At 37.3% G+C, this 24,154-nt stretch overlaps 1 protein-coding gene across 3 annotated transcripts in view; it reads right to left on the reverse strand.

The window, feature by feature from the left end:
• Mctp2 (multiple C2 and transmembrane domain containing 2) overlaps positions 1–24,154 on the reverse strand; it is a 226,109-nt gene that overhangs the window by 99,717 nt on the left and 102,238 nt on the right. For 2 of the 3 annotated variants that reach the window (XM_063249970.1, XM_063249971.1), the window contains exons 9-12: positions 21,165–21,329; positions 18,891–19,021; positions 10,699–10,885; positions 8,289–8,382 (exon numbers count right to left, since the gene is read on the reverse strand). In XM_063249970.1, the coding sequence (XP_063106040.1) occupies positions 8,289–8,382; positions 10,699–10,885; positions 18,891–19,021; positions 21,165–21,329 (577 nt within the window). Of the gene's footprint in view, positions 1–8,288; positions 8,383–10,698; positions 10,886–18,890; positions 19,022–21,164; positions 21,330–24,154 lie in introns of those variants that run through there. The other variant, XM_063249972.1, reaches the window with a different exon arrangement.

Below are 24,154 nucleotides of genomic sequence, written 5' to 3' on the forward strand. Positions count from 1 at the left end.
GATTTTAATTGATGCTTCCAGAAATAATCTCCCAATTTACCCCTCCCCATCCACTTATTCACTCCCTGTTTACTCATCTGTCCCACCTCTAATCACTCGCTCCACCCTGTCTTATACACAGAGGTTCAGGGCTCACCCATGGCTTGTACTTGGGGATCAGTTTCCCTTCAATGCCCTTCAAGCTGCCCCTCTTCTCCAACAACACAAATGCCATCTAACCTCAGGACTTAAGTCGGACACATATTCTTCAAGGAACTTTCCCTGTAATCCCCAAGGTACCTTTAGACTGCTGTGATCATGATTTGAGTACTACCCCGTCTCCTGTGTAATACACCAGGTCATTCATTCAACAGATACATACTGATCTCCATAACATGCAAATAACTATACAAGAAACTTAAAGGGACTTAGAAGAGGAGGAAGGGTTGATCTCTATCCTTTCTGGCCCCAAATTTCATAGGGACTGCATTTCTATGTGGGTCACAGGCTTCTCTAAGACAAAAAAAAAAAATGTTTTCCTTAGCATGACACAGGCAAAGACCTACGCTGTCTGCTGTGAAAGACCTCCTGAAGGCAATGGACCTAGGTCCACATGCAGAGGAAAGAATAAGGACTTGAGTTTACTGAACTGTCATTTAACTCAGTTTTTGGTACTTTAATATTCAACACAAACACAGACCAAACAAGAACCAATGACATCAGAATTTTCTGCTTCTAACTTAACTCCTCTGCCTCCGCTAAAGTCCCAAAACACACCAGCATCTACTAAACTTGCCAAATGTTCCCCTGCTTTCATTCCCTTCTGCAAAATCTTGATTTTCCCACAGATACCAGAGTAACTTTTGTAAGCTGAGATCATATTGTATGACTGCTCTTCTTAAATAGTTTCTATATTTCTTTACCTGGCCCCTAAGTTCCTACATGACCCAGTCCTGTCCAAGATATTGTAACCTCCTGTTTTTGGAAAGGTCCCTTTGCTGTCTGTTTTCTGGTCACATTTGATTTCTTCCAGCCATTTCGGAAAAGCTCTCCAGGCTTGGAATATGGAATTTCTTCATTTTAAAATGATTTTCCCTCATCTCTGCTAAACCCACTTTATCTTATTACTGACATCTCCTGTAGGAACACCAGTGAGGAGTCCTTTAATGAATCTTGTACCCTGTTCTTGACCTTAACAAAATGGTTATAATTAGACAACCACTGGTTTAGTTATTCATCACTATAAGATCAGCTCCTATTCCTCACCAATGTCTACCATAGGGTCTCCCATATTTTCTGATACAAAATAAGATGTTACTAAGAACCCAAGAGCTAAGAGCAAAGTGATTGCTATTAATTTGTGAGACAGCATATATGAACTGGTCACATTTGTTCTCATGGTGTCACTAAGTTACAATGCTAAATCCACTGTAGACTTCCGAACTTGATACTGACTAGAAAGCACATCCTTAAAACAGACGGCCAGTAAAGGCAGATTTTTATAGATTTTCATGTGTTTTCAAAAGTTCTCAATTTGGAATCAGTTGTCCAGGAGGATCTCATCAAAATTAAAAGCATTCAATCACAACCACTGAGCTTTCTAGAAATTCCAATTATACTCTTCTCCTCAAAACTAGGCTATCTTTAAGAGGAAAAGTATTGCTATGGATACAGCTTCCAGAGAAGAGAATGAAAATAAACCATAAGATAGGCATGCAATTTATAATTCCCAGTGAGCAATAACTATCAGACTATTCTTCATCAGACTCAAGGAGTCATCAGTTTCCACAAAGCAAAAACAACAAAACAGATAACTTATAGCTACTGTTATAATTACAGAAATGACTCAAAAGTCACTGCTCCAACATGCGGCAGGAAAATTTCTACTCAACAATGTGGGATCTAAATACAATATTTCGGCCAACAGTTCTGAACAGTAGTATTTTTTTGTGTGTATGTAATAAAATGTTGATATTCTTCTTAAAGGTATGTTATATTGACAAAACGACTATCCAGATTATGAAAATGTGAAACTTAAGCACTAAACTATTGTAGCATGTGAATTTCTACACCATGAATCATTTAATTTTCATTTTTGGCAAATAATAAAATAGGTACCTTAGAATCGGATCTAGCTTTCTAAAAATGATCAAAGAGTTAAAAATAGTTAGCAATCCTCATAACTGTAATGTTATCTAAAATTAGGGAAACCATAAGCACTATACCAACAAGACAACTGCATAATTCACCAAATATTAAATTCATTATAATAAATTTCATAAAGAATTAGAAAATTATCCCATAAGCATGTCATTATACCCATCAGGCACGTTCATGTAGGTTTTAATTTGATCCTCAAAACAGCCAGGAAGATGCAAAAGGTTAGAACAGACGCAAGGCCAGAGCACAGTGGAACCAAGATGACCACATGGATCTGCTTTTCTGTGTACTGTAAAGTCTACTCTGTAACACACAGGGGTTAAAACAGAGAATGGACCATGAAAATACAGGCCAAACACACAGGCACTGATCTTCATCACAATGGATAAATCACAGATTTCCTTAAGGCAGAAATCCTTGGAAAGGGCTAAAACACCTGTGCAATGGAGGGAGGGCTTTCCAAAGAAGCAGAGCAGAACTGTGTGTAGCACGTGGCAAGAGCACCTCCTAATGGCATAACCAAGGAGACAACAAACTGAAAAGGCCACTCTGGTTCTGCTTAAGGCCTTCATCTAAGTCAGTATTGCACGTCACCCCCTCCTCATCTGGGATTCTACAAGGGCGAGTTAAAGCAAAGGAAGAGACAGATTCCATTCATCCCGACCTTAAATGCCCTGTGGGTGTGTTGTGTTGCCTAGTGTAGGCACCCAGTGACATATGAAAGATCACCAAACACACCATCAAACTGAGTTTCCTTCAGTTGAGAAAAATTTAAGAAAACAGGTGGGGAACTTACACTGGATTTCCTCCAAAGCAGCGGAAAGTTCTGGAATTAAATGTAATTTTGTTCTTCTGGGGCAGGCACTTGTAGTGCTCCAAACATGCCTATTTAATAAATAAGGCTATCTCACAACGACCTGTGCTTCTTGCCTAAAAATATGTTGTTTTGACCAGTCTTCTGATATTTTGCAGTTTTGCTAATATGGTTGTATCTCCTTTATTAACAGTGGCAACAGAAAATGGTCCAAGAGACAATCTTGCAGCCAAGATGTTGAGTGGATTCTGATATATTTGGAATTGTGTGTGTGTGGTTGATGGCTAGCTTTTTGCACAGCAAATGTACTCAAAAAATCTCGTAACAGACACTTAAAAATACTTGCAAATTTTTTTGAGGACAGGTAGCTCCAAATTCTAAATAATGATGGTATTTTTAGTTTTATACTTTCCTTGCCTCCTGATAATTCCCCAGTTTCTTATCATGACATATAGAGGATTATATATACAGGAACATAAAAAATGAAGAGGGAATTATGCTAAAAGGAGAGTTACTGTGTTATGACGTATGCTGTTGTTAATTTATTTAATATGACCCTACACTAAGGTCTGCGTGGAATACTTCCTCTGAACTATTACTGGAATCACCAGTTAAAGAAAACAATCACCTTAGTTTCTGTCTGTCTCCCTTGTATCATGGTAGAATTCTCAACAGCCAGCAGACTTATCAGGGAAAAGTTATCACAACAAAACAAAGGGAGGCAAAAATAACCCAGCTTACCACCGTATTTTTTGAGGGGGGACACAACTACATAAAAAATATATAATAACAATGTTCTAAAAAGAGAAAGACGAACCTACAGAAATCTAGATGTATTAACCATTCCATGGAAGAATGTGAGAGGAGTCATTGATGTTGATTTTCAACATATGCATTATGTAAATGACAGCCAAGATGCTTTCAATAATCACATGCTAAATTAACCCTTGCCAGCCACAACATTCTGCCAATTAGGACGAGGTCATGCTGGACAACTCTGCGAGCATGTGCTGGGCACGCCGGGACAGTTTCCCACTCTTTACTGGCTGATGACAAGTGTAAGGTCAATGTTCTTATCAATGTCACTGGAAAAAAGATTTCAACACCCTAAAAATGTATGTCATATATGCTTAGTTATCGTTTGTAGTTGATAAGATGTGCCTTTTCGCTCAGCAGTATTAATCCATGAATTTGAAATGCCTCTAGGCATATAAGAATATAGAGTTAGATTCTCTGTGTGGGTTTCAACTGTGTGTACAGAAGCTGTTGTGGGAGCCACTTTCAGCCCCATCCCAAAGAAAACAGCCCCCTTTGTCCCTTTCACTCATTTAGAATGGGAACTATTTTTTTTTTCTTAAAATGGCTGAGTTTCAAGCTGAGTGAAAGTTGTCGATCTCATCAAATGTACGCAGTATATTCACCTTCAATGTCCAAGCATAGTACACCACTCATTTCATGAATCAAGGAGGCCAAACAGCTTATTAAAGATTTTAGGTTGTGTTGCACACAATAATTTCATGTAGGTATCTTTTCTATAAAAATATTTGGCAGACTCTTCCTTTAGAGTGTTTATAGCTATCCACATCTATTTTTGGCGTAGAACAGAGGATACTAAAGTGTCTTTCACATGTTGTAGAGGTGTGCACTCCAGAACAAGATACTGTAAGTGACCTCAGATTTTTTAAAAGTCTTCTTTCTCTGAGATACTATTTCAGAAATTCTAAAAGTGCCATTTTTATGCACGACAAATAGTTTCAATTACAAAATATCTTATTTAAAAAAGAATACATGTTTTAAAAGTAAATGTGTTTCTATACATTAGAACCCTAAATCGTTTATCTGCTGTAAATATTTTAATATTGATAATGCACACAGACTTCAGTTCTTAATACCTCTTATGACATTTTAAAAAGTACTTTTTTCCTTCACATAGTAAAATACTTTTATGGAAAAGAAATTAACTTTAATACACACATTTTATTCCATATTTTAAAATATTAGCATAGTACCTTGCCTTCAGTTTAATTTCTTTTTATAACTATATAATCATAGCATCAATATTAACTAATGAGGAATATCCTAATTTGATCACAGAGGCATGAACAATTCGTATTTCTTTTTCTAATTATTACTTACAAAGAGATAGATGGTTTTAAATCTAGGAACCTTTGGAATTGGGTAAGGAAAGGAAAAAACATACATGACAGTTACACTAATAGTTTCTCTTAGTTCACTGAAAAGAAAGATTTCTGCTAATATCACTAGGAAATTTTTTTATACTCCAAGTAACTACTTTGAAGATAATAATATGCAATATATTAACTATTGTTATTCTATTATTTAGTTTTGAAATTTTACTTCTTCCATAAAAACAATAACAAAAAAAAAAAAAAAAAAAACCCTAGCAACCCACTGACAAGAGTTCCAAATACAAGCTTTCGTTATTCTTGGACCGCATAGTTCCCTGCACCCCAAACACAGTAATTGCTACCTTCTGTGGCCCACTTTCAAGACTTACCCCCCACCTTCAACTCTGGTTTTATCAGGATTCCTGAATCTTAGCTGAAACCTTGAACTATAAGATACTATGTTGGTTGGTGCTGCATTTTGGATCTAAAATGTCTACCTAAATGTTCTGTGTCAGAGGAAGGTTTCCCGAGGCCATGGTGTTCAGAGGCTGAGAGCTATATTGTGGCCAAGTGACCGGGGACTGAAATATCTAAAGGCATGACCCCAAATAAATCTTTGTGCCTTTCAGTTGATTTTCTCAGGGTTTTTGTCACAGAAATGAAAAGATGACTAGCACACTTAATACTATTTTTAACGAACAGTTGTCACTGTAGATGGTAGATAAATAAAAACAGAAACCATGGGAAGTTCCATTTCGTACCCTACCTAAAATGACCATTCTTTAGAGAATGCACCGGAACATTTACAGTACACAGATTTATTTTTCGTTTGCAGGTAGTAGTTCATTTTCTGATCAACTATGATAAAAGAACATTCAAAGAAAGGCTGCATAGGAAATGCTGGACATAGAGGATGGGTCTTCACTTAATTCTTTAATTCTGATACTTACCAAATGATCTGTTTTTCCTTACTGTACATCAAGAGAAGTAATAACAATAATGATAATAACAATCATGTCTGAGTTTCTGCTACATGCCGGGTTCACATATATTCTACCACCTCAGTGTAATTTGAATCTATTCTACTTTCTTATTAAAGTTACATTACAACTGTGTGGATCAGACCCAGTCAGTCATGCTAACTAGTGTCCTAGTTGGAATCACAATGGAGGGTTCACACAGGAGCTTAAAACATGTAAAGAACACAGATCATGCAGTAAACTGTGAAAACCATGATCAACATGGTCTAAAGACATGTTTATCTAATGACAAATCACCTTGGTTTAGTTCAAGATAGTGATTATTTCCTCATAAAGAATATAGAGATCGTAAAACACGAAACATTTAGTCAAGTTGTGTATCATTACATTTTTAACTACTTCTTTTGAATACTGGAATTCTTTTATACTCACCCTCATCATTCCAAAATTAACTACTAAATATCCTGAGTCTAAAGAAAATGATCAAATAGTAATATTTCTATACCAAAAATCATTATCCCACAAAGAGGGATAGATTCTATTATTATTAGATTCTAATATTAGATTCTAGTATTTACAAGTACTCATTTTTGGCTTCTTCTCAATTATATTAATAGTCTGAATTCTGTGACTCAATTATATTAATAGTCTGAGCATTCTTTGGAACAGATGATTTGAGATAACTGTCACTACTACTCTGGTGGCTTGAGGAACAAATAATATCTGATAGGGTGGGCAAATTGAAATAGGTTGTAAATAAGTCTTTCCGTATATGCATGCAACTATAAATAAGAAATTAGAAATTAGAAAAATGAACTTTGAATGCATTACCACAAATCAAAAAATTACTAATTCAAAAGAAGTTTATAAAAAATACTGTTTAAGGTAGACATAGCTTCTTGGGACTTGTTTTCTGAGACAGTAACAAATGTGCATTCCAAAAGCCCACATCTAAACACATAGAAGAAAAACTCACTTGGGTTGTAAAGTCCAAACATGTTTTAAATTACAATAAAATCATCAATACTGCAGAAATTTGAATTGTCAAAGGCATATGTGAAATATTGAAAGTTTTCATAAACATAAAAAGAGAGAATTTCTAAATTAACATGAGACTGTAAACATTTGTAGTTGTTTAATGGGTACTAAAAGTAAGTATTTTAGCACTCCACCCCTAATCTTTAAAATATCTGTTTGGATCTGCCCTTTAAGCACTTCCTTAACATACAGATCAATTTACTTAAAGATATTATGAAAGAGTCATTCTTATTGGTGAATTGTTTGAGGTAGGGCAAAGAGAACATTTTTAAAAAACTACATTTTCCATAATTTTTGTGATAATGTGTTTATAATTTACATTCTCATTTCCCAAAGTTTGAGCATCTTCAGATTTAGTTTCAGAAGTATATGTTATAATCATACAGGATAATTAGTTCTGCATAGGAGGAAAGAAAAGAGTAGATCACAATCTAAAAATATGATACAATAAGAGAACTTAGCATTCCATCAATGACCATTGCTGTATGACACTTTTTTGTATTCATTAAGTTATTTTTTATACAGACTGTGTCACACAGGCATCTGACTCATCAGTCAGCTCAAGGGGAGAATTTGGCATTGACGGCTGAGTCACTGATCAGACTTTGTAATGTTTGAGTGCTTCTACACATGGCAGAGCACGATGCACCACAGAGCAGGTCTATTGCGACTTCCACTTCAAAGTTCCAGTTCCTGACGCACCTAAGAGAGACTGCATGAGGTCCTGCATGAATGGTGACACGGTGTCAGACCCTAGACCTGGTCATGCTGCACTGAGGTGGCAGTCGTGTCTGCTTTCCTGCTCAGACTTATGAACACCAGCTCTCCACTGGAAGGAGTGAATCTCATAAATCGCCAAGAGCTAAAGAGAGTAATCGTGTAAATTTGAGAGACTGCAGCACCATAGCAAAGCTTGAGAAAACAATTCATATAACCAAAAAGAAACCTCAGCAGTAAAATCCACAAACAGCTTTGAAACACAAGTGGACTAGCACATGACTGAATCAGAATAAAATTATGAAAAAATTTCTTGAAAAATCTGCAACTGCTCAACTCTGCATCTTTCTTCTCCCATTATCTACTTAAAGATGTGTGATTACTGTATATTTCTACTTATTATAAAGCTTGTTTGCTATGATTTCAAAACAGGAACTATAATAATAAAATTAAGAAATGAATATTCTGTACCTGAGAAATCCGCTGCTAACAGATCCACCGCCTTTAACACCTTTACTTGTAAAATGCCAACATCCTTCATATCTTTCAAGGAGTTCTGCAGGCACTGAGTGGGAAAAAAGAGACCACAAATGGAAACAGCTTTCCAATACACTCAAAACGCTATAAAGTCCTCCAGGAAGTACCTTCTAGATTCTCCTGCCCTGTTTTATGAAATTTCTTTAAAAGTTGCTAAAATGAATTATACCAGTCAGCAGGACACTTAAGCATTTACAGCAGCCAGATTAAAAGAAAAGTGGCTGAGAATTAATTAACTACAAAATAAACAAATTAGAAACACATACAATCTACTTTTAACATCGCCCCCTGGTGTTAGTACAGATACCCCACTGGGAAAATATGTGGCTAGAATTAACATTCATTCCCTTTTTTGCCCCCTATTTCTCTTTAATGTAACTTTTAAATCACTCTAAAAGGAAACATTATCCTGATCTAGTTAGTACAAACTTTATGGATACCAGAGGACTCCACTTGGGCCCATCACAGATATTTATTGTCACTAGAAAGAGAGTCAGAAGGAACATAGAATGAATTTGCAGGTCTATGTTTAGCCAGTTCATTAAATTAGGGATTTACCGTCTATTATCACCTTATATTTTCTATATTCCTATTTTCTCTAATGAGCAGTTTGAATGATTCACAGCAGACATGTACACATACTAGTCATTCTTAAGCACATACATATATATGGTTTATACATGTATTTAAATACCCAAGTGTATGGCATTCTTTATAAATTGTGTGTGAAATACATAAGCACTCTTTTCATACGTATAGAACACATTGCTAAAAAAGAAGCCATTTCAGAATCTTTAGATACACTGTTCTCATAAGCTGACCCCATGGATTTATGGAAAGGGAGCAAAATCCTTGTTCTTCAGGTATTTCAAGGTCTAATAGTAAACCGTAACAATAACTGAGATTTTCCTAAATTAATATGAATCATTCCTATGAAATTTTGAAAATTGTTTCCCCTCTGTATTGTCAATGCAAGCAAGCCTTCACCTAGTTCTTAAAGTAAGATGAAAGCAATTGAAGATACTTTATTTAACCTTAGTATATTTTTCTTTTCAATTACCAGTTTACATGTTTACAGCACATATGATTACACTGAAGGAATTAGTGAATGTACATAACACATTTCCATTTTTTCTATACCTTTAAGGGAAGCCTACTCTGAAAGTTTGGAAAACAAACCCAGGAGTCTGTATTCTCTGCCTTCTTTCCAGAATTCTTTGCTTCTAACATGCTGGCCAACATTCTAGCTGAAAGAAACACTGAGCAGTTCTATTTTCATTATAATCTTTGCAAAGATTTTTTCAACTATTATTCCTCCAATCCTAAGACATTATTCAAAGTAGCCATTATGATATGAACTAAGTTACTGTGTCAATAAAAACATGCCTAGTGAATGTCATAAATTTTGCAACTTGTCCATGGAAACTTCCGGGAATATTTTAATATTCACTATCACCTTTTTTTTTTTCTTTGCTTACGTAAAGTTATCAGAAAGAATATCACCAGTGAATTCTGTCCAATGCATGGAATCCATGTTGACAATGAGACAGTGTGCTTAAAGACAAAGAATTACTCAGTTAAACACTATACTAAACAATGAAAGATCCCAGGGCATTGAAGTTTAGGCTGACCGTGGTATAGCTTTTAAAGAAGGGTTCATCTTTGTTCACCTTATGTCACTTTCTTAAAATATGCCTTCCTTGTATGGCAATAAAGTAAATGCATTGATTTACAGAGATGAGACAAAAACAGATGCAAATAAGGGAACTAGAAATACAGGGTACGAATAAGTGAAGAGGACACTGTCCTTTAATTGAAAAGGCCCATTGGACGGTTAGCAGCAGTAAAAGGCAAATCACACACTGATGCTGCTGGCCACTGCAGTATTGTGAAATGGTTCTTCCCACCAGTCTCACACTTTGCTAAGACATGAACATGTCCCCGCCTTGATCCTAAAAATTTATGACAAAGCACAACATTGCAAACATTATTAGTTGGTTTACAAAGTGAGTTTTCTGATCTGCTATGAAAATTCCCATTTCCAAACACAGACATGCTAAGTAGGAGTCTTCTTCCTTGGGGATTTCAGTCTTCTCTAAAGACTTCCTAAAAGCTAAATATTAAAAGTACCTTTTCGGCTTTTAAACATATCAAACTCTAAGTCTCCTTTCACCTTCTCGCTAATGCCTTAACCCCCATGTCTGATGTCTTGTTTTATGAGACATGCAATTAAACTTGGAATGAAAATCTCTTGTATATGTAGTTTTTCAATTCATAGACTTCCTTTCAACTTAAAAGTGGGTGTGGGGGAGGGAGTCCTGGCATCACCAGGCAAGGCACTCACATAGCGCTGGGAAATCTGCTTTCTTTCACTTGGGTCCGCTAAGGGGCAGACGCACAGATCAGAGACAGAGACTCCCACACAGGGCGTGAGCGTGATCAGCAGGAGGAGCACCCCCAGGCAGCTCTCCAGAGGCAGCTCCAGGCAGTTGGCTTGCTTCAATGGGAGTGCAGCAATATCCACTTTGCACCTGGAAGAAATATCAAGAGTCAGACAAGGAAAAATTATCAACACAAGGCCAAGTAGAATCTTCAAAGCACCTGCCTCGTATTTATTTCATCACCCCTCAAACTTTGTTCTGTCTGGGCTTAGGGTTATGGAGCAGTGAAAGTTTCAAGGGTTTCTCTCACCTCAGAACACTCCCAGCCTAATCACTCCAAAATCAAGGGCACTACAGGACAGAAAATCAAAGAGAAGACAGGGTCAGGGGATGGCAAAAGAAAGTCAGTAGTAAGTCTTGTCTTTTGCCAAACAAAATGTGCAGAAAGACAATGAACTCCAGAATTAGGGAAAAAAAAGTTCCAAAGTATAAGCATCATAAGGAATGTTCTAAGTGGCTTCACCAAGCTGAGAATGAAAGATCTGATTCACCAAAAAAAAAAGACACACACACAAAAATAATAATAAGGAACAGAAAAAAACACACAAGAAAAATACAAATAGGACAAGGTTAAAGGAGAAAGTATTTTCTTTTCAATTAATGCCAACTGGTGAATTTTTATTTAAGGAGACAGTTAAGGTGTTTTCCTACTCGGCATGGATCTGCAGGGTTTCCTCAGGTGGGTTTCTTTTGGACAAATGGAGCGTGAAGTGCTGCTGATTGATCCCAGTTGGCAGCACTGCCAGGAAGGGCTGTACCCATCTGCTATAAATTGCATTTTTTCCGCCTCTTAACAGCCAATGTTCTGAAGCTGCTGAAAACCTCAAACACATTTAAATACAGCAGCAAATACCACAGGGTGGGGGGCCGAGGTTCTAAGCCATTTATTTGCTTTAGCACTGAAAGCTCCGGGCTTGTAGGGACCACACCTCCTATGTTTATGGACAACGCAAGTGGGTGAGGATTCTAGGCGGGGTGAGCGAGCCAGCCAAGAGCTCAGATTAGATGTAATGTTTTTATGACATTCTCATTTGCTCTCCACAATTATAGAATATGATGAATATTCAAGACTTTAGGAATAGACTTTAGAAATAGCCTCTCACAAAGAGCAATATGGATGATGCTAACGGTCGATCTTCAATGGACTTCGTATGCATGCTACCAGACCAACTAGAAAAAGGCACCCTTAACCTGTGTGTTATGCTAAGCTGTGATGATTCAAGTTACGTGCATTTGTAGAAAAAAAAAAAATTCTGCCTGTTTAATAGACTCAAAATTAAAATGTGCTTCTCAATTAAAACTAGAAAAATCAATTAAATTATAATATATACTAACTTTTATTATAGGACAAAAATTACATATTGATATGTGCCTGTAAAATTGTCTTTTTTCCCATTTACCCAAAATAAGTACATTTTTTGGGAAAAGTAGTGATTACTTTTGCATGTTACAAATTTGTCAAATAATCCACTGGAAACAGATTACAAATAGACACATATATGTGTATATGGTTTTTACTTTAAATCAAAATAGTATTTTTTTTTCCAGCAATAAAGAACCTTTTAAAATTAAAATACATTTGGGCATGGTGGCTCATGCCAAGATCATTGGAAGTTCAAGACCAGCCTAGGTACACAGTAAGTCCAAAGCTACATAAAAAGACATCACTTCAAAACAAGCAAACAAACAAAATTACTGCCATGAAAAGGGAAGTTACCTAATACTTTTATAACATAAACAATTACGTAAGCAGAGAATTTAGTTTGGTTGGTAAAACAGAAGTGTCAAGTTCTAGCTGTCATTTCTAAAAAATGATGAATTCATATATTTTAACCAGTATCACAATAGCACTTGTGCTTAGGAATACTTCGTTATTTAACACTGTTATACACACTTTCACCTAATAAAGCTCTTCCTTATGGAGCAATTGACCCAAACTTGTAAGAATTTTCTCTGATAGTCACTTGAATTAGTTCATTCCGTTTAATGCCAGTAATAATAGCAATTTACTTTTTCCTAACTTCATGTTTAAAGAAGTAATACATTTTTTATAAACCTCTCTATATCAGGACTTCTAATGTACACAGTTCAATGTCAATCCCAGCCCATATTGTTTCAGTTTAACCTAGTGTTTATAGAAGAACCAAAATTTCTGGGGGTAAGCCAGAGACCAGGAAATGATTGACATTAACCCTTACCTAGGAAGGGGCATTATTAGCCTAAAACAGTAGGGGGAAAGACTTAGAGACTTTTTCTATCTGAACTGTGGACAATTTTACCACAATTCAAATGTAAACAAAAAGTAGAAAGTATCACATGAATAAAATGACATTTCTTACAAAGATAAATGATTGAAAATGGCATTTGAAAGATAAATGAACTAAAATCTAAATTTTTGAATATGGTAACATGTAACACATTCAAAAATGTTTTAATTTAGTAAGTCTTGAAAGTAGAATCCAGTCTTTATCATTAGCATATCAGATTCTTTTCAGAGAATATGTAAAAAAAAAAAATGGTTTGGATGGTCTTCCAATTCTTTTTAGTTGTTACTAAAGATGCACAAAATCTTTTGCTCTTCTCCAACTCTGTCACTGATGCAGCTACCTCTTATGAGAAGGGCAGAGCTCCAGGCTCTACCTTTTATTAGTGAAGCACAGGAACAGCTTACACCCATAATGGGCAGGACCTGGGATTTATACCTTGTCCATTTTTCCATGGAACACCAGAAAGATAATGGTTTGTGGTTTATGTGGCTGCTTTTGAAACTTCTCAACTCTGCCCTTGTTGCCTGAAAGCACGATTTTTTTTTTTTTTAGATCAAACTTTTTTACAGAAATAGGCATCTATCTGGCTTTTGGCTCATGGGCTCTCTTTCACCTAACCCTGACCTATGGAAATGCCAAGAATTTATCTGGGCTGATTTGCATGAAAGGAAGTACATATGTTTACTGCAAAGATAGTAAACATATCAATAGAAGTATCAGAAACTAATGTAAGAATAATTTTTAAAAATAATTTTTAATTTCCCATAGCCCCTCATGGTACCATCAGATGATAGAAAATGTAATGGGTGTGTACTTTTTGGAAATGAAGGCAATACCCTGCCTGATATTTGTGCACGTGGGGAGGTGCCGCGACTCATGTTCTTGAGATGGAAATCCATAGCTTCGTAACCTGCTCTCCTCTTTAGCTTCCTTATGTGGCACCTGTGAGCCTCAACAGTATTCCCAAGGTCATCAGAAGGAATTTGTCCTCCCTCCTCTCGGTGCTGCCTCCCCAGAGAGCTCTTCCTGCAAGCACTCTGTGGCGTTATCTACCACCCAGTTTAGAAGAGTCACTTCAGACTTCGGACTCCAGGAAGTCATCCCCACTTCCCCAAGTCCTGCTGGCTTCCACAGTGCTGAGACCCAAAGACCCTGTGACATGCCACTGTCACTCTCCGTTCACATGCAGGAGCACAAACCTGCATGCTTAAAGACAGCATCCTTGTCTCCATCACTGGCTAATGAATTGTCAGAATTTCACAGCCTTTGCAATATTCAATCTGATCTATATATGTTGAACACTTAATGCAGAAATGAATGTTAATGGCATAAACAAACTCACACAATCAAGACATTCAAATTATAAAGTCAGAGTTTTCTGTTAGCATTTTTTTTTCTTCTCCATGTTAGGCAAATATTGAAATAAATGTATTTCCAGGGTGCCTCCCAGACTGAAAATTCCTTGGTTCTACTCACCTGAAGGAAACAAAGACTAAATCACTTTTTTTTTCTGCAAGAGGCATATATTAAAACTTTCCGCTTCCACCCAGAGGCAGCTAATGTGCTGACTTAGCATTGTTTCTGACCTCCCATTCTCGTCTTTCTCCATTAATCCCACAGCATTTTAATGTTTTAATCCTACACATAATTTTACCATATCAGTCAGCCAAACCTGAGCAAGTTTCACTTGCCATGATAGCTTTTAACCTCTTATTCATTACCATAATTCTATGTTTTATATTACAGACTTGCCAGCTTTTAACTTAAATGCAAGGGGCAGAAAAGAGTACTATGGTTTTAAAAGCTGTAAATCTCAGAGGCCAAGGAAGTTGGAGAACAGGAAGAAAACAGTGCCTGTGTCAAGCCTGGCTGTAAAAGCAGATGGACGACACAGGGTGCAATTTGTCCAGAGAAACACTGCAGCCCACATCTTTCACTGCCTCAAAGCCACTAATAAACTGGGAGAAAGTCAGAGCTACTTTATTAGGTACCATCTGGAACTCAGGTGCGGCTCTGTGGCAGGCCAGTCAAAACAGGCTATGGATTCTCATGCTTACCCCCTTCAGATGAAATTAATATCTACAATATTCCATAATACAGCAAACTCTAGCAACATTTTGAGACAAAAAAAATATCCATTAAGGAACCGCACCAAATGGGTGATACATATTAATCTATATTCATATTTCTGCAGTTTGTTAAAAATGCAAAAGCCCGGGGACTATCTTTTATTGCGTGTTTTGTCCATGAATATACATGGGAACTAGCTTTACGTCACTAGCTTCAGATCCTTAGGAGCTCCTAGGGGCTTAGCCAGAGCCTGCAAGAGAGTGAATTAAGACCCTAGGGAAGTCACAGATGCCTGTGTAACTCAAGAGTGCTTGAAGGCACGGGCTACTGAGAAGAACCATGTTTAAATATTGCCAAGCAAACAACCTAGCAACACCTGTGTAAGGTCTTCTCAGATCACCAGTCACTAACCCAGTCTTTTCATCCATGATACCAAAGCCCAGTATCACTCAAATCAATCTATGCTGTTCAGTTCTTCAGTCAATGGCACTCCACCACTTTAACCTTGTAGATGCTCACTGTTCATTTCTACTAAAGACTACAAAAGCAAAGTCTGTTATTTTCAAAAGCATACTGTTAGGTATATTTCAGTTGTAAATTTTTAGTTGAACACATTATAAACATCTACGGGTTGCCATGAAAAAAAAAAATTCGGGAAATGAAAAATAGTACCCATGTCAATAGATATGGGAATTGTCAGTCACAATGACCTTCAGGTTGTCCAGTGAACTCAAGATGCAGGGAGCCAAACTCCCCATGGTCACATCAGGAGTGCCCAGTCAATCTGCCCACAGTAGAAACCCTCCTTGAAGAGGAATTCCACAGAGATGCTATAGGTAGCGCTTTATCTGATTAACAAGAAGGGCTTATCCAAAAGCAAAACAAGATTGATTTTAGGAGAAGGTTCACATTCATTCATACTCTTGGACCACCTTTGATCTAAAAAGATAATTTCCCAATAGGAGAAACATAGAACAGCTAATCCTTAGCACAAATACTACAAGAAGAAGAAAAAGAAGGAGAAGGAGGCGGGAGGGGAAGGAGGAAAGGAGGAGGAAGAGCAGAAGGGGAGGAGGAGGAACACAACAATGACCACAATGACAATGGAAAAAGCTGAAATATTTCCAAAGTAACTAACAAGGCACAACAGTGAGTAATCCACCAGTGATAAACCTATGATTAGCACAGTATCTTCTTTAAATCTGAAAAGCAGTGTTATGCTTTAGTGTAGGCTTCTCACACCTGCAGAGCCACTGCTCTGTAATGCCATAGAATCAGCTCCCAAGAGATGCTTTTGTTATCTGTTGTGCCACAGGAGAGGAAAAAGGAAAAGGATACCAAAAAAATCCTTTAAAATCCATAAAGAGGAAGGACAGAATGACCAGAAGACAGGTACACTTCTCAGATACAAACAGGAAAAAGCTAAAATAATAAATGAATACCCAAATGACAAAGCATAGAACAGAAGAGACATTTTAAATTATTTTTTGTCCCAGTGAAGTAACCCAATGCTCATTTGGAAAAGCATTTCCTATGATGTGTTGGGAACATGACAGCACAATGACATGTGAAATGCAGGGGCAGCATCCTTTGCACCTACTAAAATAACACATGGGCCATTCATCACTGGAGGCCGAAACTTCCACTGTCCAGATAACACTTGGGACATGGCGTTCTCTGCATTTGCATTGCTTACCCTTGCTCCCTGGACTAACACAAAGTTTCTGATCCTCCTACCACTGGCACGGCCAGGGCTTCCATATGTCACAGCTGTGACAATAGCAAAGGTACTGAGAAGCATCTAAGCCATCTTAGGTACCCTTTGTGGGCGTGGGAAGAGATAGCAGAGGCAAATCCATATCCATCACTGACACATGATGACCATGAATTACTCCTGCTCGAGTGGAGACTGTGGCGTAGCCCACTGTGTTGGCAGAATGCACAGATTTGCATTTGTGGAGAGACTATCATCAAAGCAGAGTGTGCTGCCTATCAGATAGGCACAGATTGTGCACAGAGATTGTACAAAGTTGATTGAGTTGAAACTTTGTACTCAATCTTGAGCATCACAGAATATTAAAAGAGAGGAGGCAACTAGGTAAGAAAGAGTTTAATGCAGGCATGGAAGGAAGGACCACAAAGAAGGATGTGGTGGCTCTCTGCAGACCAAGGGTGGGTTCTGCCTGATATAGGCACTGATGGGAAGGGCTTTGGGGGATGAAATAAGCTAATTTATGTTGTGAGAGTACAGGGGATTGAGTAAATCTTTACACACATGAGCTCTGGCAAAGATGTTGGAAGAAAAAAGCCATAGGGTCTTCTAGGAAGAAGGAGGTAAGCCACCATGATGGCTGGGCAAATCCTGGGCGGAGCCCTACCAAAAGGGATGTGCCCAGGTTGTGGCTTAAGTAATATAAAGGGAACAAGTCTTAACCACCAGGGTAACTGGCCATGCTGGTTAGTGTCTGGACATGTGTGATGCTATGTATGTATGTGGAGAAACACATGTACTCCACTCAGCAACAGGATGGAGTTATTGTCATCAGGTGGATAAGAACCAGATTTGATGAAAATATCCCGTAACAGTGTACCATGCAACAGATTGTCTTGTGGATCCTGAATGCCCCATCCATTGATCTCAGAATGAACTACTGAGACAAGGTAGGTCGAGGACAGCAAAACTAGTGGACAGCAATAGACTGAGCTAAGTACTCTGCTCTTGGAACACAAGGTTCTTAAATATAAGGCCAAGTCATCAGTAAACTTCTTGTACTCCACTTCTTCCTCTCCAAAATGAGCCAAATGATATATTTAGCACAATGTGCTGAAGGCGCATGTACGAGCATCGTCTTTGTGCTTACTATGGGCCAGTCACAATAACTGTGCTATCTCATTTTACTGTGTTCTTCCTGAGAACCCTGTAAACTATCTGGGACACTTACATTGCTGTTCATTACATATACATGAAGACCTCAGTTTAGCTGAGAGGAGCCAAAGCGAAGAAAATAAAAACAGAATAGGTTTGAGTTCAATAGATTCCTTTATATTAATTACAGCAAGGACATTGAAAAGTTTTCAATATAGGAAACATCTAGTCTTATACTTTTATTAAATGATGGTATTTCACTATAGAGCAAAACCAAACTATAGTATTGGCAATGTATATAAATAAAACCAAAACAGCCTAAAATGGCTCCTTCTGAAGAACTTTTTCCAGAAAATTCTTGATATGAACTACAGTTAGTCTTTGAATATAGTTTCCATACTCACAGACTCAAACAAACCTTGGTTCAAAACCATTTTTATAGCTATTTTGGGGATCATTATTCCCAAAGCAATACAATAGAACAACAATTTATATAGCATTTAGGTAATATTAAATATTAAAGTGACTCAAATTGATTTAAAATAGTCAAGGGAATGTAAGCAGGTTGCATGCAAAGCCTCTCCTTTTACATACGGACTTGAGCATGCCGGGATTTTTGCTTCAGTGACAACACAGAAATGATCCTGGTTGGACACTGAGGGCTGGATGGATTTTTCCCTCTTCTTTTTTATTTTTTAATACTGTTTGCAAATACTGAATGACAGTTAACAATTTATTTTTGATAATAAAAAATAAACAACTTCTTCCAGGGAAGAGCAGAAAAATGAATGAGACACAAACTGTTCCCTCACCCCAAACAGACAGGACCTTCCCTGAGACCCAGCCCCCCGCAGACACAAAATCCCACGGAGGAGAAGCAGAGTGGACTCACGTGCCCAAGCGTTCCTCGTGTTTTTTGCCGTCCTTTCCCCACACTTCAATGTCCAAAATGCCCATCCTGTCAGAGAAGTACTGAAAGTCAAACTGTTCCTGCCACTGCGGGTTTGCACTCTTACACAGTGTCTAGAAAACATGCAGTTATAATATTTATTTTCTTAAAATGTCATACATTGCTATAGCAGCTACACATTAACTTTATTGCTAAATGGCAGGAGGTCATAATGATGGACTCTGCCTCTTATTAAGATAAACTTTTGGAATAGAAAGAATCTTAAGGTTTTAGGAATTGGCTAAAGAATACTACTCATTTTGATGGCCTTCAGATTCAATAATTTACTTAGCGAGATAAAAAGAATATTTTGACAATATGTATGTATAGTTGGCATATATCAGTAGAGAGTTTGTGATTGTTCTTTCTTATAGAAGACAACACTGATTGGTTAACCGAACTTGAGTAACATTTTTGTCGGCACATACACATATTGTTTGATGAACATTATATAAACCAACAGATTGGGGTCTTAACATTTGTCAGATGCATTGAATGAGTAACCCATACATTTTACATTCCTATCTTTTAAATCCAAAATTATTGAATCTGGACACAAAAGTGGAGGTCAGACAAGGGAATTCCACTTAAGCAACACTTAAAAGTTAACAAGAATGGTTTGAAAGCCCCGTAAGTGTTACTGTGTTCCCTAAGAGTAACCTAAAATTACATCCTTGTTTAGTTTACTGGCAAGATTTCCACTTTCATTTAGTGTGTCTGTGAGTAAATAAAGATGAGCCTTTGGACACTGAGGAGGGCTCTACAGACACAGCACTACTGTGACCTCCACACCATCATCTCTTCCTGCATGAGAAAAAATGGGCTGCCCAGATATCTGCTATCACCACCCACATCTCATAAAATCACTCAAGTGGTTTTTTTTTTTTTGTTTGTTTGTTTGTTTTTTAATTAGGCTTAACATATCAGGTCCCAGAATTTAGAAGCCACGAAGCAGAAAAGACCTATTAGAACTACGAATTGCATGGAATATTCCCCAAGGTGGCATGCAGTAGCTACTGGACTAACTGGATACACCACCTTACTCAGAAGCAATAAATGTACCTAATGTTAAATATTTTCTTCTATAAATTCTCATCTTGACCTGGCTAGTTGCAGAAATCTTACTAGAGAAACGTTGTCACGTCAGATATGCTCACTATGAGGTGCAGCCTAACACTAACTGCTTAAAATGATTATGTGCATATATCTGACATGAATCACCCTAAATTTTTCACTTTTCTTGTAGACCATTCTTCGACTTGCACCTCATTTCTCCACTCCTTTTTATTGGAATAAAGGATGTGCAATGTTTGAATTTTCACTGAAAACTGTGCAAAACAGATTCCTCTTTGCCTCCCAGAGCATTTTCCAAGCTGTGTGTATCTGCTATGTACTAGGTTCTAAGAAGCTTGAATTGCAAATATTCTCGAGTCTATTTTCAAAATCTTCCCCCGACTTTTTTTCCTATGTGGCTTTTGGCTGGTGACATAACTTTCAAGGACCCTGGCTCTTCCAATTCATAAAACATAGGAAATACTCCTGTCTGACAGTTATGTAAAACAAATTAATTTGCATGGTTCAGAGACTATAGTTTTGAAATAGAACCAACACCAAATTACTAAGATTAAAAATTAAATGAAATTTAGATTGGCAGAATAAGATGGTTTATTTTTGAAGCAGTGAAAATGTTGTTACTTTCAGTTTTAATACTTTAGATATAAATTTTTTAAATCATGCAAAATTAGCAACACTGGAAAACTTTTTTGGTGTAAAAATTATCAAATGAGAGAGAAAAGCAGATCATTCTGAAAATGTTTTCAACTACCTCATGTATTTTACACGTAGCATATCAAGTAGTAAGCTGTTTTTATTTTTTGTAGGATTTTGAACTTAGCCTTTTCCCACATTTTGTGAAACATACTTTGCTTATTTTCAAAACAAAAATAAATCATGTGCTCTAATTTATGATTTAATGAGCTTTCTCTCGCTCTGACTTACCATATTAAAATAAATTACTGTAAGTAATCAAAGCAACTCCAGTATTAACTGACTGCCACTATAGCATTATTTTATTTTTCTGGAAGGCTCTTTAATATAGTTAGGAAGGCTACAATTGAGTTATTTCTATTCCTGTAAAATGTAGAGAAGAAAGCAGTTTTTTAAATTATTTTTAAGTTTGAAATACATTGGCTTCCTTACAGCACTGACAAAACTTACCTTACTTTTGTACCTCTGATCTCCCAGTTTTAACTGAACGAACATCTCGGTCATATTTCCTCCTGAGACATTCCTTCCTTCCAACAAAGTTATACTTATAATCCCATTCCAGAGCTGGTTCTTTTTCAAAGACTCTGAGAGCCGAAGATTGCGTATCAAAGAGGACTAAAGGAAAAAATAAAGACATGTGAACCCATCGGTTCTTCTTGGGAGTGATTCTGGTGATCATAGCAATCCCAGCGTTCAGTGTTTGATTATAAAAATCCCTCCCTGCCTGGTGACAAGTGTTATTCTTCATGGCTTTCGCAAGCCTGCATTTATAGTTAGTGGATTACTGTTGAAGCTTTAGACTCATAACAGTGTAGCACAGGATGAGTTTAACCAATACTTGGCTTTGGCAGTGATCTCCAGTGCTGTCCAGAAATGCTCTTTGCTAGGGATGCCTAAACTGGGTCTCCGGCTGTTTTAATAGTAGGAAGGGAAGAAAGGCATTCTGGGAAACAGAGGAATAAGAACAAGACAAAATACCTCTGGGCATTTAGAAATAATGACTTGAATTTATCCATCACATTTGATTCTGTCCCTAATTCCCTTACTCCTTGAACCACTACTAACATGCCCTACTCTCCTATAAGATTCAAATTCCATGTGTAGGTTATAATGGCCTGGCTTGTCAGAGAGCTTTGTATATTTAGCAAATCAGCTGTGTGTATGGAATGGGAAGAGAATGTACACAATGCATTTCACAGAGCCTAGGACCTAGAGGGGCTCCACACCTGTTAACATATCACTTTTCTTTTTTTAAATTATATGACTTCTAAACACACATATGCACCTTAAAAAGAACAGAGGAAAAAAAGACAAATACTCCCTATGATTAATTAATAAACATGATAGTCATACCACTTTTTAATCACCATCATAAAAATGTTTTAAACATACAGAATGATAAGGAGTACAAATAGTGTGGTAAATCACCATGTACTCATTCACCAGATTCAGTATTTTGCTAGTATTTGCCAATAATTTAATTTCCTGTCTGCCTTCATTATTTTTTTCCTGGCTGGAATGTTTTAAAGCAAAGCCATATTTGTTTTCACATAACCATCATGCACGTTCACTCTACACAAAATTAATCATAATTTGTCTTAATATCATTAAATATCTTGCATACAGTCACAGTCCCTGGTGGTCTCAGTGAAATTGTACCCAGGTTACTCTGCTAGCATTAGGGTCCCTACCTAAGCCTCATACTGTATTTAGTGGGGAGAGTCCATTTATGGTCTCTATTCAGCAAGGGGAATGGTACAAGCGGACACTTTATTTAAAGGCAAAGTAAAAGAGGAAAGAAGGGAAACAGTGCCAAGCACCAGGGTGAAGCAATGGGTTTCTAACCCTCTCATTCATTCCTGCCAGCTTCTCAAGGTCATTTCCACAGGAATTTGCTTGGATACCAGTTAATCACAATTCATCCCAACAAATGGTGTGTCAGGGCCATGTCAATTATACACAGCTTACCTCACCAGCCCACGTCACTCCACCATGCTATAAACAATCCAACAATGCCTTACCAGGTGTTTCACTGATCATTTTATGACAACTTTTTAAACAAAATACTCTGAAGGAAAGATACACCCAGACTGCTTATCCTTTCAACTTTTTTCCTAATCCCCCTCCTGTGTATTCACACACACACACACACACACACACACACACACACACACACTGATTATATAGGTACTGACACAAAGCAGTGTAGACAAATGAAAGAAATAACTTCAAAAGCCATCTCGAAGCACATGGAGTAACTCTTGAACTCTTATTTGCAGGTAGATGGCAGACAGACTATATTCAATAACTTTATGAAATCATAGAATTAAGTAGCTTTATATTTAAAACATATCATCATAATAGACAGACACATGTACATGTTTGTATATGTCCTTGGATTAGATAGATAGATATAGAATCCACTTAATTTATTTTATATCTCATTGAGTACACGAGCTCAAAACCTCTACCTTTAAAGCAAAAATGAGATTTTGATTCATACATCCTGCCGCAAATCCTTTTTGTGCTTTCTTTCCTACTTAAAAGTTTGACTTGCCAACCAACAAGCTAAAGCATGACCTGTCCCACGGCCATGCTTCAAAGTTCCGACAGATATATTCCTCCCTAAACACTGCAACTATTTCAAAATCCTTTTTATAAAGAAGGGGGTAATGTCCACAGAGGATCAAAGGGCATCCTACAGTCTGGCAATTGCCTAAGAAAAATGGCAGCACTTCCATGAAATATGCCCTAAAATAATTTTGCAGCTTGGTATGTCCTAATTTCAAATTGGATGTTTATCTTGGAAAGGCTTCTATCTAACTTGTCCATAAAACAGCTCCACTTAGCTCTATGAGCTCTGTGGAAATGGAATCCAAAGCTGGTTATTAAGAGGGCCCAGAGATAGGTTCCATATGGCAGAACAGCATGGGAGGGCAAAGCTGAGGCCGGTATCAGGCGCGGCTTGGCTGGAGCTCCTGATCTACCCATGGACGCTCATTGCCTTACACCATAACATCTGGATTATTGCTTGTAATGTCCCTGGGAAATATCTACTTTCCATCAAAGCCTTTATCTATCTCAGTCGGACTTTGAACATTTTAGTATTTAATGCAGTCATGTTTGATCTGATGGACTTGCTTTTTGCTGTCCAACTTTTTTTTTTTGCCCCTCCTTTCCAAAGGCAGGATAAGAGGAGAACAGTACATTCTGCTGCATTCTCAGACAGAAAAGAGTACAAGAACTTTATTCTATTTACCTCGCCTTAAATATTTCTGCAAACACTACACTATAAGCTTATCCCTAAAATAAAGTTTCATCTGCCTGCCACATAATCTGGTAGGTGTGTGCCTGAAAGAAGTTTCTTAATTGTTGTAACATTTCTCTTCCACCCATGAGAGGCTGGCGTAGGCCCCGTGGTGGGGGCAGGCAGGCCATCG

Source organism: Cavia porcellus, unplaced genomic scaffold (assembly GCF_034190915.1).
Source record: "Cavia porcellus strain 051 isolate PalLab524CR breed Dunkin Hartley unplaced genomic scaffold, mCavPor4.1 scaffold_6, whole genome shotgun sequence".
In the NCBI taxonomy this organism is placed as follows: domain Eukaryota; kingdom Metazoa; phylum Chordata; class Mammalia; order Rodentia; family Caviidae; genus Cavia; species Cavia porcellus.